Below are 18,871 nucleotides of genomic sequence, written 5' to 3'. Positions count from 1 at the left end.
ACTCAAGAAGTATTGACTCTTAACCATGACAATCATCTACTGGAAACGCTGAGTTGGAAATTTCTTGAGAACTAATCTTGTGAAATTTCCAAAGCTTCCCACTTGAGCCAAAAAAGAAAAAAAGAAAGAAAAATATTTTTCTGCTGTCTTATGTACTAGAACCATGGAGGGCAGGCATGAATGGAAATGAAAAAGAGTGAAAAAAAATTTAACGACCCTTTTTGAAACTCAGGAAAATTCTTTTCAAAATTCAACTTGGCTATCCGTATTTTGCATGTTTTCTACTATTAATATATAATAATTATTTGATCTGCATAAAAAAACCAAGAACTAAGAGAACTTACTTTAAAAAAATATTGAGTATGGGTCTTGTTTTATCTAGACAAATTTGATGCTGGGAAGATTATAAGATAAAAAGATTTTTTTTATATCAAATGACCGTACTTTCTTGTACTAAATGACATTTGCGGCCACCTTTACGTATACTCATAATTGTACATAAGTGTTACCAGTTTTTATACAATTCTTACACTTAGCTGTTTTTCGTTTTCAGATAAATGTATTTTAGAATATAGTAGCTTCAAGCTGACTTCAAATTAGTGTGATATGCAGACTTTTTTTGGCTAAAAAAAGGAATCCCATCTGGACAGTAAATGGTAGAGTGAAGTACTAGTAGCCAGGAAAATATAATTTTTAAAAATAAAATTAAGTTTGCTCTCTCTATAGGAATTCGTGTCGGATCAAATTGTGCAGATTGACTCTGACAACTTTTTCTCATGAATGGATGGTTTAAAATTTAAAACTATTCCACAGCTAACTTGTCTCAACCTGCTTGTGATTAATATTAAAATGCACACGATCAGAAGATAGCTATTTAAGCTATATTTTAAGCTTTATTTTGTTAGGTCTTGTTATAGAATCAGAATTAACTTTCCAAATGTACTTTGTAGGCTAGCACATTAATGTCCCTTGTAATTTCATAGAAACTCTAAAACTATGGTCATCTGAAAATTCCTGAATTTGAGTTGTCTGCTAAATGTACAGATAGACTTCTTGACAGAATAAATTGGTTTTCGAATCAAAACTTGCAAAAAAAAAAGAAAGAAAGAAAGAAAGGTCAAGGGTATTGTGCACTTAAAATTATGAGGCTGAGAGTCGGCTAAAATGGATACATGATTTAGGTTAGGGAACTGTTGACCTCACAAGTCCTGTGGTGCTAACAGAAGCAAAAGACTTCAGAATTGTTTAAAGAAGGTTGATGTTGTTGATTCGCCTCAAACAAGAAAGAGCTCACCGACCTCTCTTCTTGTATCTCATGAGAGAAACGGTGCTGGCGGGTGGGGGGGGGGCAAAGATGTCACAGGCTAAGGAGCCAGCCCTATGCAACTTCTCTTATCACTCAGAGCAGAGGGAGCAAGACAAAAACAAGGAAATTCGAGACTCTGGAACATACATCAGTAGAGAATTTACACATGGAAATTTTCCATGACAACATCACTTTTAATCAATTGTCAGTCAGGAAACATGGTGTAGAGAGAGTGGAAAATATTGCCAACTTATAAAAATGTGAGACAGTGACAGTGGATTTCTTTTTCTTTTAAACTTATTTCTAGAGACGTGTATGCGTGCCCATTGATATTATATGTAAATGAGTGGCTAAGCATATATTTCAAGATGGTGGGAAACATATGAAAGCACTCATATCTTCCACTGTTGTTAATCATACTGAGAAAAAAGAAAGCATAAACATACAAATCTTCACCTTTTCTTCTACTAACTCCCTCCTTCATATTTTGTTATGATTTAACTTAAATCACCGGTGAATGGTGCACTTGAAGTACACGGTTGCCAATTTCACGAGCTACGAGACTGCTTTTACCTTATTAATGTCACTGCAGAGTGGAAATTCTGTCCCACTTCTTTAAAAGTTAAGGTCACTAGTATGTGCTCATAAAGATGTTGGCATAAAATCTTTTCAACTGCCTCGGACACAAGCATCCATAATAGCATTTATATTGACACTTGCAGAAAATAGCTTTGTTGGCTACAAGGTAGTTTAATCAACACCATCGCTGAAAAAAAGTCATCTAACTTATCTATGTAATTCCTATTTGCTTCACGGTGGGAATACAATGCTCGTGTAGTTATATATAGATTTTTCGCTCACAATGCCAGTTAACCATTACTGTTAATGGAAACTGCATTTGTGGTTCGCAACATGATGGACGGGACAAAGTAAATGCTTTTATATAGAAATTCAACTTCAGTGGAAACCAAGATAAATTCCTTTCAAATCCAAAGCAACCATGAAAGAGGCTGGTCTAGCAATTACAGATTTCAAAAACTTTTGGCTTTATGAAGGAAACTGTGTCCTTGGGTAGAATAATCTTTACAAGGTTGCCTGGCCTGGGAGTGTTCTTGCAATTCGTTACTGTCACACCTATAGGTTGTCTTTTCTAACGAAAAGAAAATGAATGATTGGAGAACAGATCCTTTTTTTTTTTCCCTGTTCCCTACAGTTTTGCTCTAGGCTGCTTTCATGCAATACTCTTGTGTTGCATGGTTTTTGTTTTTTGTCTTTTTATTGGCAAATCTAAATGAGATTAGAATCACCCTAGATTGCAACGTCACTTTCCCAAACTACTTGGGTGGAATGTATGAGAACAAAAGCATCCGTACTTGTCTGCATTTAACTTACTAGGAATAGGTCTAAGCACGTCGGGGATGAGAATCTCCACCAAAGCCTGGTACATCCCATGGTCACAGTTACACATCCATTTCAGGATAGACTCATGTTTGCACAGAGTTATCAGCTTTGCTTTCGGAAGTCGACTTTCTATTTCACTCAGATTGCTGGTGTGAATAAATGTAGCAAATGAATAGATGGCAAATGAGGATAAAAAAGAAAATGGACTTTAAAAATAGTTTTAGTTTATCAAATATCACTGAGGTTAGAACGATACCACCATTGCATCGGTGCCACATGGCTGGATATATATAACACTCCCCCAGAGCTGCCTATGCACGTTAACACTTTCTGACGGTATGAAAGGCAGATATGATACTCATTCCATGAGGATGAAACAGCTCGACCACAGTCCCCCGAATCAATCAAAATGGGAGCCACAACACACACACTGAAACCTCAAGAGAGCAGTTTGTGGTTCATCTCAATCTCTTCATTTAATGTTATCGGGTAAGGTTCACAACTGGTATACATATCTCTAATTTATTAGCTGTGACATCTACTCAGCCATGAAAATGAATTGGAAAAGCATATTGATTCTGACCTTGATTCGGTGATGGTAGTGCCGTCAGTCGGAGTCGAGGGAGAATAGCGCCAGAATGTTTGCCACAGTTTTTCTATCAGGCTAAACTGAAGATTCACAACAACGTCCAAGATTGCCTAAAAAACCAAAACAGTCATCAGTGTTACCTTACAAGGCTCCCGTCGGGGAGGTGTGAGGCGCGCGTCACGCATCGGGAAGAGAACGGTGAGGACGCCTGGGGGTGCGCGGAAGTTATACGGTGAAACCGGAGGACGTTTTGCCAGTGGAAGTCAGCAAACCCGAAGAGCTCAGGCAGGGAGAGCGTAACTCGGGAAAGAGTACCGGGATGACGTGTATTCTCCCCATCACGGCCTCATATCCTTGCATTACCCCGCTCTCTGTTTTCTCGCTTACTTCCCTTCCTCCCCCTTGCTTTTCTTCCACTCCTTCCCACACTGCTTCCTTCTGCCTCCACGACTGTGGCCACTCTTCGCCTTCGTAGACCCAAAGGCCACAGGGGGCCAGGTGAGCCCATGGCCGTCAAAGAGGGCAGAAGTGAAGCGTGTGGAGCTGGCTGTGTGGGGCAGACAAGAGTCAAGGCTAACTGAGCCTGTCCTGGGGCTGCTGACCATGATTCCATTGTGTTCCCAGGCAACCAGAGGCTGGGACACGAACCACAGTGGGGCTGGCCTTCAGAGGACAGTGTCCGTCCGGGCAGAAAAGGGTACCTCTTTGGTCAAGCGATGCCTTCACTTCAGTCCTACCTCTGCTCCTTCCCTTTAGAGAGCAGTTTTAAGACTATCCCCTCTTCTAACCTTGGGGGCAGGGCCCTCATCTCCTTCTCCTTCATTTTATCTCCTGGAACCATTTCCCAGCTGCATCAAAGACACTTTTTTTGATGATGCTAAAATTTGCCCCCTTCATTAAATTTTGATGATCATATTTAATTTCACCCTGCCATCGCAATTAGTTTATAAATTCGTCTTCAGATAAAAGCAGTCAGAAAACCAAAGAATAACTTGTTTGTGCAAAGAACATGTGATTCTGTGATTATTTTGAGCATAAAAGACAGAAGTCATCAGCATAATGTGTTTGGTGTCGTCAGCACGGGGAAGAAGGACAGGTAAAACAGCCTCAGCAAGATCTACAAAATTCCTAGAAGCAAGGAGACCGCAGGGGGCAATCAAGAGAGTCAATCTGGGTATTTGAGGCAAAAAGTAACTTCACAATTCTAGAGTGTGAAACCCGGGTAGGTCTCTGGCCCTCTGTATGATACAGAGAATAACTGATCTTCTATATAAACACACTCTGAGACCACGTCAAACATTAAGCAAAATATGTTTGGGAGTATGTTAATTAACACACTCCTCACCCTTTGATATTAGGAACAAAAGAAATGGAAGTGTAAGCCTTGAAAGTAAAAGGCAGACAGATGTCCCTCCTCCCAGGCAAAAACATTCTCAAGGGGCAAACTATTATTTTTTTAAAGATATATTTATTTATTTTGAGGGAGAGAGAGAGAGAGCATGAGTGAGCGAGCACAGGCAGGGGCAGAAGAGGAGTGAGAGAGAAACTTTAGCAGACTCCGTGCTGAGCATGGAGCCAGACCCAGGGCTGGATCCTCAGGACCCTGAGACCACGACCTGAGCCAAAACCAAGAGTCGGATGCTCAACCGACTGCACCACCCAGGTACCAAGAGGCAAATTATTATACTGCTTTCTCAGTTGTACCTTAGGCACATTCCAAGAGATATCTATTAATAAAACAACTATTAATATCATATATAATACCTACATATCTCTGAGATTGCTATAAGAAAGCTAAGCTTTTTTAAAAATAAAACCAATTACTGTTGCAGCAACTTGTGTAGAAATTTCTACTTGTGCCTTCCATAAAAAAACTAGTGATACTTATAAAACAGCTTTGATAAGCAAATTGTGAGAATTCCAAAAAAACAGGCAAAATAGGTATATTAATCTTTCTTAAAAACATAAACTGTACAGAATATGGCAAAATAAGGCAAGGAAAGAATTCAGTGCATCTTATATTCGGTATCTCTCTAAATTAAACAATCTCAAATAATTCTTTTGAAAAGGACATTCACATCAGCCTCACTTGAGACATTTTTACAAATGAATAAAACATTTTACCATTTGTCCACCTACTTTCAAATATGTTCAGACTAAAATATATAGGCAAATGTATTTTTAAATAATCCTTATTGTACTGGCTTAGGGCAAGTGACTATTTACAGGATGGGATATGAGACTAAACACCTGTACTTCAAAAGTTTGATAGTTTGACATGAAAAAAATAATTGGAATTCTTCTTTTTCATATGATTGGAATTTCTTTTTCATGCCTCACAAGAGATGGCACGAATGCTGGTAACTCTGACATAAGTGGGGATCATTCTATGGACTCTGTGGACCGCCATTTCCCACAAAGACTGATTACCATACACATCCGTATCTCTTCATATAGACTATTCCTGAATGTTGGTATGCTAATGAAATTTTTGTAATCCAAAAGATAATTTTATCTTTCATCTTATTGGTAGAGTTTTCCACTTAGAATAAGCTTACTGGACATTCTTTAGTAATATAAATAAACCCTGCTCCTATCTATATTTTTGACAAATGAAACTTAAACAAAGCCATATTATATCTGTGTAGGTTGGTTTGCTTAAAGCAAGATTTACCTGAACACAGAGACATGAGGAATTGCTTAGAGAATCTTTATATAAATCTTTATTGAATATACATGATATTCATGTGCAAAGAAGGAATTTTTTTTCGAGATACATAAGGCTCATCCAGAAAATCTCTAATGTTGGGAGAAGCACAGTAATCAAAGAGAGATGAGTATTAAGGGTCTTTCATCATTCCAAGAAATGTTGGGAATGAACTGGCAGGACATGTTGAAAAACACTTTTGGCACATGGTTTGTTAATAAAGAGAGAACTTGCCCTTGGTTGTTAATAATCTAGCACCCTTGACAAGCATTCAGATTCACTCAAGCAGTTTGTATTTCTGGAGTGGGAAAAAAAATCTGTGAATGCTATGAGCTGAGACTTCTCACTGCATACTGCATTGTCAGCAGTCAGGACGACTGCCCATGAAACCCCAAGGAATATCTTTTACTCCTAAGCAGATCACAAATAGCCCTGGAATAAAGCTACTTAAATTCTAAACCGACTCCTCTTTCAAAAGGAGAGGCACTTAAGAAAATTCTTATTGCAATCCGTTATGCCCTTTCCTCCAGGTGAGCTGCAGGTATGTTAAAACGCTGGCTTGGAGAGAGTTCACCTCCTGGAGACAATGAGCCAATTCTGGTGGTGAGTACTCAGAAAAAGGAGTAGAAGCAGGGATGGAAAATACCAAGAGAAACTTTAATTAACCACAAAAACAAAACTAGAGCCTCAAAAATCCCTGGAAGGAACATCTAAAATGCTTCATTAAACATTTCTAGAACATATCTTTTCCTTTTTCCTCTTTTTAAAAGTTTACTTATTTATTTATTGCCACACGCAATGTGGGGCTTGAATTCATGATCACGAGCTCAAAAGTCTCATATTCTTCTGACCCAGCAAGGCACTTCTCCAGAAAATATTTTTGATAGAAATACAGTTACAGTGTAAAATTCAAAAGGTTAAAAGGGATATTGAAAAATTAGTTCTTTTCTGCCGACTCCCAGTCACCCAGTTTCCTTCACAAAGATAACCACCATTTATACACTGACATTTTGTTCTTTCTGCTGGAGAGATTTGCATACGTGTTCTTTTTCACTCAAATGATAGTATATGATACACGCTGTTTCACGCCTTGCTTTTCCCTTAAAAATAAATCCTGTAACTTATTCCACATGAGTACACCTAGAAGGGTCCGTTCTTTTTAATGGCTGCATAGTATTCCACTCTAGAGACTGGACCATGCTTTATTTACTCCGTTCCCTTTTAGATGTGGAAGCTACAACCAATCTTTTGCACTAAAGACAATAACGCAACAAGTTCTCTTGTACACATAATGTCTTCACCCATATTACATATTTTCTAGAGTATGTACCTAGAAGTGGAACTGCCGTGTCTAAGGATTCTGATTAGGAGACTCTAAGAAGATGGGCAGTAAAATGTTTTCTCCCTTTCCTGCATCCCTCCTATCTTTGGTCTGAGACAAGAACGATGAACTTCTCAGTGTTCAAAGACGTATGAGCTGACTTCCCCTGTCCTCTAGGGATAAGTTGGGTTATTTTGTTGTAGCAAGTTGTCTGGCAAAAGAACTACAGAATGCAGGAATGCAGTAGCATGCATTCCTACTGTGTTTGAAAAAACTTACCTCACAGTGCTCTCGATAAAGACTCTGCAGTGACTTGATATCCTCAAAGGTAGTACCATCTGGCAGAGAAGAGATTTCAACTTCTCCAAACTCTGGAAGTGCTCGAGATGCATCTGTTGCCATGACAACACAACAGAAAAGAAAAAAAACACACTATTGTGGATTGTGCCAATTACAGATTAATGAGGGGAAATATGAGATAGACTAAGAAAGGAAGAAAATGTAAAGGCCAGAGGTCCAACAATTAAGAACTTTTCATAGTAGTATTTTTCAAACAAAATGTAGCAACATCCTCAGTACAAAAGAATAGAGGAGGAATGTAAAAACTGTAGAGGAACTAAATTTTCACTACAATTATACTGGAAGTAACAAACTGTAATGTCTCTCAACATAGGGCCCCTATTAAAAGGAAAATATCTCGAGCTGCCGGTATCAATTTTAGTTATTTTATTATTACATTACTTAAGAATAGAAAAAAATAAACCTAGCTTTACACTCGTTATGCTCATACTTCTCATATCATCATAAACCAAAAAAGCTACGGAATGAATCCAAATAAAACCACAAAAATCACATTAAACTTAACAACATGAATTTGATATGATGGATGATGCTGATGTCCTGTAACTAAATTACCTCTTGCAACATGAATATGGTATTGACTGCTGTGGCCCAGATCTTTTGAGCCTGGCAGGCCTATACCAACTTGTACTTCTTGGTGGCTGGTTCCATTACTCTTCTGTATTCAAACGAGCTGTGGAACTTTCCTCCACACAGAGCACCGGGACATCATTTAGCCTTCCCTTGGGATGAATTACATCATTTATGTAATTTACATAGTAAGTCTCTCCCTGTTTTTTTCTCGTGAGCTTGGGACCATGATGCCTGCTCTACCATAAAGTCAAATACAAATGTGTCAACTAAAACTGCAGAACAGTATTCATTCTCCTTTTCTAGATAATTCAGAATAGGCTTTTATTATCTCTTTATAGATTCAAATTGAAATAAAAACACAAAATAAAAAAGTTAAAACCCTCCTTGGGAGCTCAAGGCTCTAAAGAGTATACATGAGGACTCCAGTTTGGGAAACGCTGCCATCATGTTTTCAAGCTGACTTGAGAGTCTTTTTTAGTTTTTGTCAGAAAGTGCGCATAGACAAATATGTGCACACAAAACACAGACACATGCGCACTCTTTGATAGCTTCTATTTATCTTGATCTGTTGTGCGGAAGCTATGCATGTTCATCTCTAGAAGAGTTGTCCATTACAGTGCCATTTTTTGCACTGGTAGCTATGACCAGAATACGCAGAATGCTCAAATTCCACTCCTCACTCTTTAAATGACAAGCAACACGTATACCATCTACAAAATTACAAAATTAGGATATACTGTGATCAATTTAAAGGAATAACTTACTTTTTAAAAGCTCATAGGAATTTCTTTTTTTCTAACCTGAGACTACGCATTTGCAACTTTATACACAGGAAATGAGAATTCTTGTGGGCACGTGAAGGTAACTACTGAAAGTAAACACAACACAACTTTGATCACGAAAGCCCAGTTAATTCAAATTCCGTAAGACAATTTCAGAGCTATGAGACTTCAATTCCCATGCCTTTAGAACTCCTACACAGCTTGAGATTTTTTGAAAGAAGCTCTAGTAAACATGAGGAAGTAGAAATGGTCTAGAACTATCCCATGGTATGCAGAGTTTCAGCGCACACACACACACACACACACACACACACAAAAGTGTTTCTGTGTAATTCACATCTGTAATAGACATAGCACTTGGAGAAAACATTACTATTGTTCTCTTGTTTTCAACAACCTAATAGCAACAAGACTATGCATTACACCTTAACATACCTAAAAACTGTTGATGATGTTGACTTTGGGCTATTACAGTTTGCTCAACAGATGTGCCAGTCTGTTGACCACTTCCTGTGAAACCATCTGCAACCCCATCCACCTTCTGCATAGGCTTGTACCTAAAAATATTAGATGGGAAAAAAAACAAACAAAATTATTCCTCGTTTTCTCACACTACACAAAACTCCCAAGGCATTTGATTTGACCCTATCTTCTTTAATATCTCATGATAGTTGGAGGATTTTTTTCCCTGATAGTCTTATAAAGTTAGGATGAAGAAACTTTTTCAATTTTGAAAAGAAAAAGGGGATGGGGATTTGGGAAAGGGAACAATTTTTGAAAATTCAGAAATCTGTTTAAGAACAAAAGAATTACGAGGTATTTCTTCGGACAGTGGTGGCTAAGATCCCTATGATGACACGCAGTGTGAACATAAATTTTAATGGCCAATGGATCAATGGAAAACATTTTAAATACATTGGGACTTTAATCTGCAATAAGATCTAGGAGCTGTGGCCTGAGAAGTGTTAATGAATGGCTTTCAATTGATTAATATCTCTTGTACATGATTCAGCCTACAAACTCTACCATACTCTTTTTCATATTTCCTAAAGCCTCCCATGCACCTCAACACAGTCATCTCCATTGACCCCTAACCTCATCTGCAAATACAAAGACCGTATGCATCAGCTTGCAGCAAAATACATGCAAGAATCCACCTATGAACCGAGGTTACCAAATTTAAAAAATAAGGAGAATCAAAGTCAGTTACAGTAATGCATTTATCTTTAGGTCCTAGTCATACAAACTCATGAACTTCCCTGCTAAGACAGAGAAAACAGGCTTCAGGCGAGAAGCAAAGGCTGCTTGGGAGAGAAACAGCACATATGAAAAAAAGCCTGGGCAAGTCTCCTAAGATGAACGAATACAAAAGAAGAAATAAGTAGCAATTCTCATTTCTTCTTTTTCGAAGATTTCGTTTATTTTCCTTCATGTTAGAAATTTAGGAAAAAAAAACAGATGAACATAAGAAAAGATTAAAATCTACAATAAGCTTAGGGCCTAGAGAGCATTCACGCTATGGTTATTCTCCCATTCCCCCGCCCCATTTCTCATTATATTTATAAACAAGACCACCTAATATTCTCTCCACCCAGACACTAGACTCTAACGTTAATACCAGAAGTCAAATGCATCACTGATATAAAATTACTATGAATAACAATGTCCCTGATACATGAACAGGGTGCGCCCAAAGGCACCCGCGCTCTGATGACAGGTATGAAATGAATGGACCCGATGAGACATCGTGCAAACCAATGCGCGGGTTGCATTAGGAAATGACTCCATCTTGAATGTTGTTCATTAGAACTTAAACAAAACTTCCAAGAAAAACTGCTGTCCCTCATAATGACATTTACATTCACTGCTTCTGTGACAGGATCTCACAGAGAACTACAAAAAGCAAACATAAAGTCAGAAGGTGAACAGGGTGGGCAAAGAGAACAACACACTTCATCTGTGGTATCATCTTTGTGATGGCCCCGTGCCACCCAGCTGTCGATTGTTATTTTTCTAATGACACCGAACAACTCAAACCTATTCTTTTATTTACTGGGGAAAAAAAAATCTGAAAGGACTTTTCTGCTGGGGCCATACTAAGCGATGACAGAAGGGTTAGTACTAACCTGTTGCTGTAAGTGTCATTTATGAAAAGTTGAATTTTTAAATTTTTTTCCTCCTTAAAGAATCATCCCAGAGAGGCAAAAAAGACTCGGTGAGGCAAGTACTTTTGAGTACTCATGTGGGGAAGCAGTTGCCAACCATTCTGTTCTGGAAGACTTGAATGATTTTATCCTTGGGGAAGTTCCTGATCCTCATTGACCCATTCCAGGCATCATTTGATTTTAGCCCCCTTTTTCCAGCTATGAAATTTTATACCACTAATAGAACAGGCTCAAGCAGTTTAAATATGTTTTTTCATTTAACCTAATGGAGTTTGGGATTTGTGGAGTTAATAAACAGAAATGGTTATTTACACTACAGAAGGGAAAATGGAAAGACTTCCTATACACTTCAATTCTATTAAATTTTACTACGGTATTAGAGAGGAATTATGAGACTTTGCCTGGCTATGCTTTATCAAGCTTCCTTTGTCCTGCACAGCATCTAGTATACGACGCATGCTTCATAGGCAGAAATGTCGAGGACAAGTAAAATTTAACCATAAAAGGAAATGATGTATATTCCTTTTAGAGTGTAAGTTTTCAGAGGACAGATGCTGTACCACAATCTACTCGCACATAGTACTTATCAAGCCTGTAGCCTGCAAGCAAAATTATCTGCTTCCTCAGAAAGACGAAGACAGAGGAAATTCCTAAGGGAAAGAAACGATATTTTTAATAAGCACTCAAAATCAGAACACATTATAATTAATGTATGATTCATAATAATGATATTGAGTGGGAAGCGCTGATTAGAGGTACACTATATTATACAGGAGATGGAAAATACATCAAGATTGGCTTGCAGATAAAAAGGAACTTGGTAAATTCTGGAGAAACCGTGCAGGTCAGTCAGTACTCAAGAACAAATCTTATATAGGAAAGGTAAAGGATAAAAAAAAAGAAAAGAAAATATAGTTAGAACTGAGAAATGAGAGGATTTATTCTAACCATAAGCGTAGCAAGGTGAACAGTGGACTTGAACTCTTTGGTTCACTTTCGTTGCCTTGTCAGTAGGACCTCTATAAGCCAGAACCTTATGTTGTATCTCCCCAGAGAAAGGTTGGGGGCAAAGTCTGGGAGCAGTATGGGCCATAATGACATCAGGAAGGGCATGGAATATGGCTCATACACAAGAGTAGTATTTCTATGAGCCTCTGACAGAGCTCCTCGGTAATGCTGATTTTTGCATTTCCTGTCCTGTCTTAAGTAATAAGTCACATACTGGCATATCCTCAGCATATTGCCTGACATAGGATTGGCACTTAGAAGCCCTAGAAATCAGAAACACTGGACAGAGGAAACCTGGATGTTCATTTTCCTGATGGTCTGTCTAAGGAAAATATCCTATCACTACCATCACCTCAGGGTTGGGTCTTCCCTGAGGAGAAAGTTTAACGGGAAGTCAAGAAGATCCACATTAAAAATAGATTGGACAGTATCTGTGGTAACTGATTCTTCTTGGAAGAAACAGTTAAAGATGATATCATCTTTATGTTATATATTAGCTCCTGAAACCTAAACGTAGATCAGTATCTGGGTAGCTTTTCAGAAAGCTCAAATGCTAGCTCACCCTAGACCTACCCAGCAAAGTCTTTAACATGGGGCTTAGGAATTAAAGACCTTAACAAGCCTCCCAGATATTTCTTGAGTTGCCTGCCCAGAACTAGTCTGTGGGAGCCTCTTGGCCCAAAATAAGTTCCTTCAGCCCAATGTTGTGCAAGTATAACCATTACATCACAGAAAAGTCATTTTTTATAAACTAAGTCCTCAATTTTTTATTTATTTCCAATAAACTACATTTGGAATATAAATAAATATCACTGAGTGGCTAATGAATGAATGAATGCTCAAGGGAACATATTTCATTTTATCCTACCACCAACTGATCGTAACATCTATCAAATCAATTTAACAAATATTACTAAGCATTTACTATGGGGAAAGCATGGCAGGGGCATGGTTTCAAAAAGGCCACGTATAAACAAAATTTTTCCAGGATGTTTCTTACATGTTTCTACTGACTCACATGAGACATTCAACATTATGATAACCCTGGTTGAATTTCAACTGACCTTTTGATATTGAAACACAGCTTTCAGACTTCCTGCCTCTCTGCCTTCTTCATGAAGAACCATTTAAACACTAAACTGTAAAAACCAGACACTTCCTACTGAAAAAAGTTCCTTGTTGAATCCTTTAAAGAACTGAACGTTTTAGTATTTAATAGTATCTTCTCTCTTCATCCCATTTATTTTACAAATTCAGTATTTTTAGACTATTATTTTCTGACAGCAGATTCTTAGTGCTTCTGAGCTGTACATGCTCTGAGAAAGACCTGTGCTTCATCAAATGAAGAAACAGCTCTTGGTTTCCAAATTAGTAAGAGGCAAATGATCATTTTAACAGCTTGCAGCTCCATGGGCAATCAAAGCTAAAGTTGTTAATGATTAAGAAATCAAAGAAAGTCTAATGCTTTAATAGCGAAGTGTATGCATGAAACCTGTCACTAACACAGAAAACATGGAAAATTGTTAGGAATCTTCCCCCATGGGGTTAGTCATAGCTGTTATTTACAACTTGGACAGCTGGAACTCTACTGTAAAATAATATCTAACTCTGTCGATAATCTCACATGTACAGACACTGAAGAAATCCAACGAGAGGCAAAGAGTGGCCTATATTTACTCTATTATATTTACTCTATTATATTTAGCAGTACCATGGTTTTCAATGGACTAAATGAAACATTTGGAAAAGTCCCTCTTGAAGCAGGTGAAAAATGCACAGGCAAAACTCAACATCTCGACTGCATGGGCCAACCGAGTCTTTAGAATTCTAGAAGGTACACAATCATTTGATCTGCATGAACCAATCTAAACGTTGAGCTCCTAATTGGAGCAAGAGCCTAAATTTTTCTGTTGGTATCTTGAGATTCTCTTTAGAACAACTGTCCCAGAAAATCCTGAGATGACTTGAGGTCTGAAGCCAGGTAAAATATGAATAGATCAAAGGAAAATACAGAATGCTGGGAGCGCCTTTCTTTCAGAATGCGAACTGACTCCTTGATGTCACACTAAATATGTCTAAATGACTTCAAACATCAGCCCTGCTGGTTAATGACAGTTACTCCATCTCTTCAATCCTTCTTGGTGGCTCTTGAAGTACTTGACTCTTCATTAGCTCTACATCTATAATTGGGCAAGGAGAGGAGGGAAAAACTAAATTCTGAGGGGGTAGTTGTATTAATCGCAGCAGTTTTAGTCGAAAATGTGGGAGAGGTAGAGAAAGGAGGAGGTGGAAGCTGTTTGCTGAAATAAAAGCTGTGGATCATTCATTCACTTACAAATATTTACGGAGTGCTGACAATGTGCTCGATGCTGAGGATGTAATGTTGAACAAGGCAGATGCTATTCTCTTCTCATGAATTTCTTCAAGGGGTCCTCATCACAAAGGCAACTTGGGAGTCCTGTGTTGAACTGGTGTGGTCTTAATAAATATGCACGACACTTCTTTGATCTACAGCTGGCCCTTCCCATTGAACTGATTCTACAGGGATGCCCCTCCCCACCTTTTCTTTGGAAGATAACCACCTGACTCCACCAGATGCCAAGAGGGCAACAACCACAAAAGAGAACAACCTGGGGCTCTGTCTAAGGAAAAACAAATTAGTGAGCTTCTCGCATACAGTAAAATTAAATGGGCCTCCATTTCCTTATCAGTAAATAGCCCATGTAATTGCCAAATGAGATCTTGCATAGAAAGTGCTTATTGAAGGACATTTAAAATGTTCAATAAATGTTTATCTGGAGGGTAAGTGGTGACTGTTACCATTCACAAACTTTATGCGAATTACTATAGTTAATAGTTACTGAATTGTGATGAATTTTGATTCTCTGATCTTCAGTGGAAACTATCTCTACACCAGGGACCACTGCAGTGGCACCGTGAACATGAGATCCTTCGGTGCCAAGATTTCTTATTTGTTTCCAAAAGCCAAAGGGGCAGGCACGTGATCATCTTTCCACCAAGACTCCTGCCAGCCTTAGCGGCCTCAGGGCAATGACCAGCCCTAGATGCTTAGCTCTGCAATGACCCCCGGGGATTCCTGTTCCAGGGAAGGGAGGGTAAACTATTAACAGAGCTGAAAACCACTGGCCTGGAGGTGTAAAGAAATGGAAGTCGAAAGTTGCCCAATTGCTAGGGTTCATTCTTCTCTGAAACGGCATTATGCTTAAAGAAATACTGTTCTCTAGCGCACATAGTAATAATAGTATTAATAATAATAATTTACCTAACACTTGAATGTTCCCAGTTATTTAAAAAAAAAAAACCCAAAAATAAAACCTTTATACACTTTTTTCCACCTGAACTTCAGAACAATCTGTGACATAGACTACTATGAATGCCCATTTTGCAGATGGAGAAATCAAGGGTCAGTGAAGTTCAGTCACACACCCGCAGAACTGCCAGAGCAGCCTATCCTCACACCCCTATTTCCCAATCTTAAATATGGGGTGCTTTCCACCAGCCTGGGAAGTCTATCTTAAGGAAGGTCTTTTTTGTGTTTTTCTCTTAAAAGATTTATTTATTTATTTATTTGAGAGAGAGAATGAACATGACTTGGGGGGGGAGGGGCCGGAGGAGAGGGAGAATCTCAAGTAGGTTCCCCACCAAGTGCTCTCACAACCTCGAGATCATGACCAGAGCTGAAACCAAGAGTTGGATGCCCAACCAACTGAGACAGTCAGGCGGCCCTTGGGGAAGGTCTTCTAATGACAAGGGTTCGTGTCCTCTCTCACTCCTTAGGAACATGCATGCTTTCACATCTGTCTGCAGCAAAGCAAAGCAAAGCAGCCTTGCTGTGCCATGTTTCCAGCTGGCTTCTGTTTCCCTCCTCTCGTGCCACAAAGCTTCCTTCTTTCACAGAATCCATTTCCTATGAAGAGACCATTCAAAGAGGCAGGAGGTGACACCTGTCTTCCCTAGTTGGGACATACTCACTGAAGTGTGATTTTTCCTTTTATTTCATGTGCACAAATCTATTACATGTGTATGTTTCTGTTTGGGTTATCTTCCCTATTTAAAGGGGGCATTCGTGTAAGAACAAAGACAAGAGGACTGGGTCTTTGCCCTGGTTGCTATATGACTGTGGATAAGTGATCGACCCTGATGGACTTCAGTTTTCTCATCAAGAGGATGCACTGGACTGGGGGATCTCTTCCTTCCAGCTGTAACATTCTATGATTCTGTAGGGTCTCTTTTAGGTGTGATGGACATATTCTGTATGCAATTGCTGGTGGTTAGATGTTTGTTGAAGGAATGATAAATGCACCTTAATATTTTGAGAACGGTTACTGGGATCAAACACAGCCCAGCACACTGTCAAAAGCACGTCGCTCCATTCCCCCACTTTTGCTACGAGGATTCGGAAGAACAACTCAAATATGTATGCCAACATAGATGCTTCTTTTAAATATTAAAAATAAACTGCAGCAAACATTTTTACTTGTAGACTTGAGAAGTCCTGCTCTCATTTTTGTTCTATAACCTAATTTATTTATTGTCTAACTTAGGGCAAGCAAATTATCCATGAGTGAATTTCCTTGAAACTGAAAATGACATTTAAATGCAGAAGTTATTTTCATATGAAATATTTTCAACAGGAGATATTACAACAACAACAAAAAAGCAACTACACATTCTCCTGCTTTCTTACCCAGGATACTTTACCTCTTTTTGATTATGCATGTCATCAATAAACCAAAGTTATTACACTGTGTTAGACTAGATTCCAGTCTCTAGACTGATGATACTCAAAACTACCGGAGTACCTGGGTCTACTTGTCCCTCCACTGAATGTACACCCACTTCTGTGCTGATTAACCCAAAAGCAAACGGAAGACCCTTGTCACCTTGTAACTTACATTTCCTCTTGCCAACTGTTCTATCTCATGATTGCCTATGAATCGAGCAGGCTCTAATCTGCTCCTTTAGTTTAGGTACATGGCTTGAGAATGGCTTCATCTTTTCAATTAAGCTAAACTATGGGCTCTGTGACATCTGTTTTTTCAATCAGAAGCTATTTCCATTTATTTCCAGACTCGTGGCTATGTTCCATATGGTGGTGTTGCTGGGAATCAGATTTGTAGACAAGTGGAAATTTCCTCTACTACCCTATCAAATCTTTAAATGAGATACCAAACGGAAAAGGGTTCAATAATCATTAGTACTTCTCCAACTACTATGATTCCAAACTCAACAGAAAAGTATACAAACTGAGCTGCAAAACTTCACTTGTATTTGATCAAATGATCACTGCATATACTTGAATTTTCATCCCATAAGAACACATAAAACATGTAAATTTATACTGTGGAAGATGTGCACATGTAGATGTATACACTAATGCTCGAGGCCTTCAGACAATTTGAATATTCTAAAATATTAAATACAAGTAGCTGCTATAAAATATTTTAAACCTTTCACATGTCACTTATGTTTTAGCAAGAATGGCAGGCTCTTTTTATGTGAAGTTTAATATATTCAATAGAATCACTTGAGTTTTATAAGCCATAAGACAAAAGACACAATACTTTTCTTTTTCCATGGTTTTTCAACAAATACTCTTAACTCCGACATCCAGACTTAGGGAGAGAAACTCCCTCTTCTGTCCAAGTGTTTTTGCACAGTGGGATAATTGGCTTCACTGAAGGCCTATTAATGTGGCCAGTTGGTAGAATCCTTCAGAGAGAAAACAGAAACCTCCCTCTGTCCTGCTAATCCCAATGAGGGGCCTGTGAGGTCGACAACACTAACATTGCAGTCAGTTAGCAAGACACCATTCCAAGAGCAACTGTCCAGAATCCAAAACTTGTATCGTTAAAAACAAAACAACAACAACCAAAAGAAAATTTCAGTACCACTGGCCCTTGAGCAACACGTGTTTGAACTGCGCAGATCCACTTACATGCAGAATTTTTTCCATAAATACAATGCAGTAAATGTATCTTACTGACGATTTTCTTAGTAACATTTTCCTTTTCTAGCTTACTTTATTGTAATAATACACTATATAATACATATAACATACAAAATATGTGTTAATCAACTTTATATTATTGGTAAGGCTTCTGGTCAACATTAAGCTATTAGTAGTTAAGTTTTTCGGGGAGTCAGAAGTTATACCCAGATTTTAGACGGTGAGGGGGCTCAGTGCCCCTAATTCCCTGTTGCTCAAGGGTCAACTATACTTCTTTGGTTCTCCCACATCCTTATTTCACAAGAAAGCAAACACTATAAGGAACTAAAGTTGGTACAATTTATTAACATCACTGAGAATTTTATATCCCTTCTTAAATGCATCCACATTATGTCTGATTCTAAAAGCAATTACAACTAGACTGAGAGGGAGAGTGTTCATGGCTTATTAACCTTTAGAGCTCTGGAACCTGTTTCATAAGGAGACCTTTCTAAGTCCTAGGTCTTGCTTCCCTAACCCAGGCCTTTTTTTTTTTTTTACAAAGAATGTTCCTTGAAGGCTTCCATTTCCACGAGAACTTGCTTGGATTCTTTGCAGGTAAATCACAGGAAGAGGTGAGTTTCAGCTGTCTTAAGTGCGATCTATCAAGTTTTTGTTCATATTTAAGTTTGAATATATGTTATTTTTG

At 38.4% G+C, this 18,871-nt stretch overlaps 1 protein-coding gene across 3 annotated transcripts in view; it reads right to left on the bottom strand.

The window, feature by feature from the left end:
- RFX3 (regulatory factor X3) overlaps positions 1–18,871 on the bottom strand; it is a 281,486-nt gene that overhangs the window by 48,467 nt on the left and 214,148 nt on the right. For all 3 annotated transcript variants that reach the window (XM_088018771.1, XM_028117363.2, XM_028117364.2), the window contains 4 exons: positions 9,475–9,596; positions 7,604–7,716; positions 3,291–3,406; positions 2,699–2,853 (listed from right to left, as the gene is read on the bottom strand). In XM_088018771.1, coding sequence (XP_087874897.1) covers positions 2,699–2,853; positions 3,291–3,406; positions 7,604–7,716; positions 9,475–9,596 — 506 coding nt within the window. The remainder of the gene's footprint in view (positions 1–2,698; positions 2,854–3,290; positions 3,407–7,603; positions 7,717–9,474; positions 9,597–18,871) is intronic.

Source organism: Eumetopias jubatus, unplaced genomic scaffold (genome assembly GCF_037043125.1).
Source record: "Eumetopias jubatus isolate StellerSeaLion01/CBP00866 unplaced genomic scaffold, mEumJub1_p1.0 scaffold_15, whole genome shotgun sequence".
NCBI lineage: Eukaryota > Metazoa > Chordata > Mammalia > Carnivora > Otariidae > Eumetopias > Eumetopias jubatus.
The sequence above is the reverse complement of the archived record's forward strand: the minus strand, read 5'-3'. Positions and strand labels throughout refer to the sequence as shown.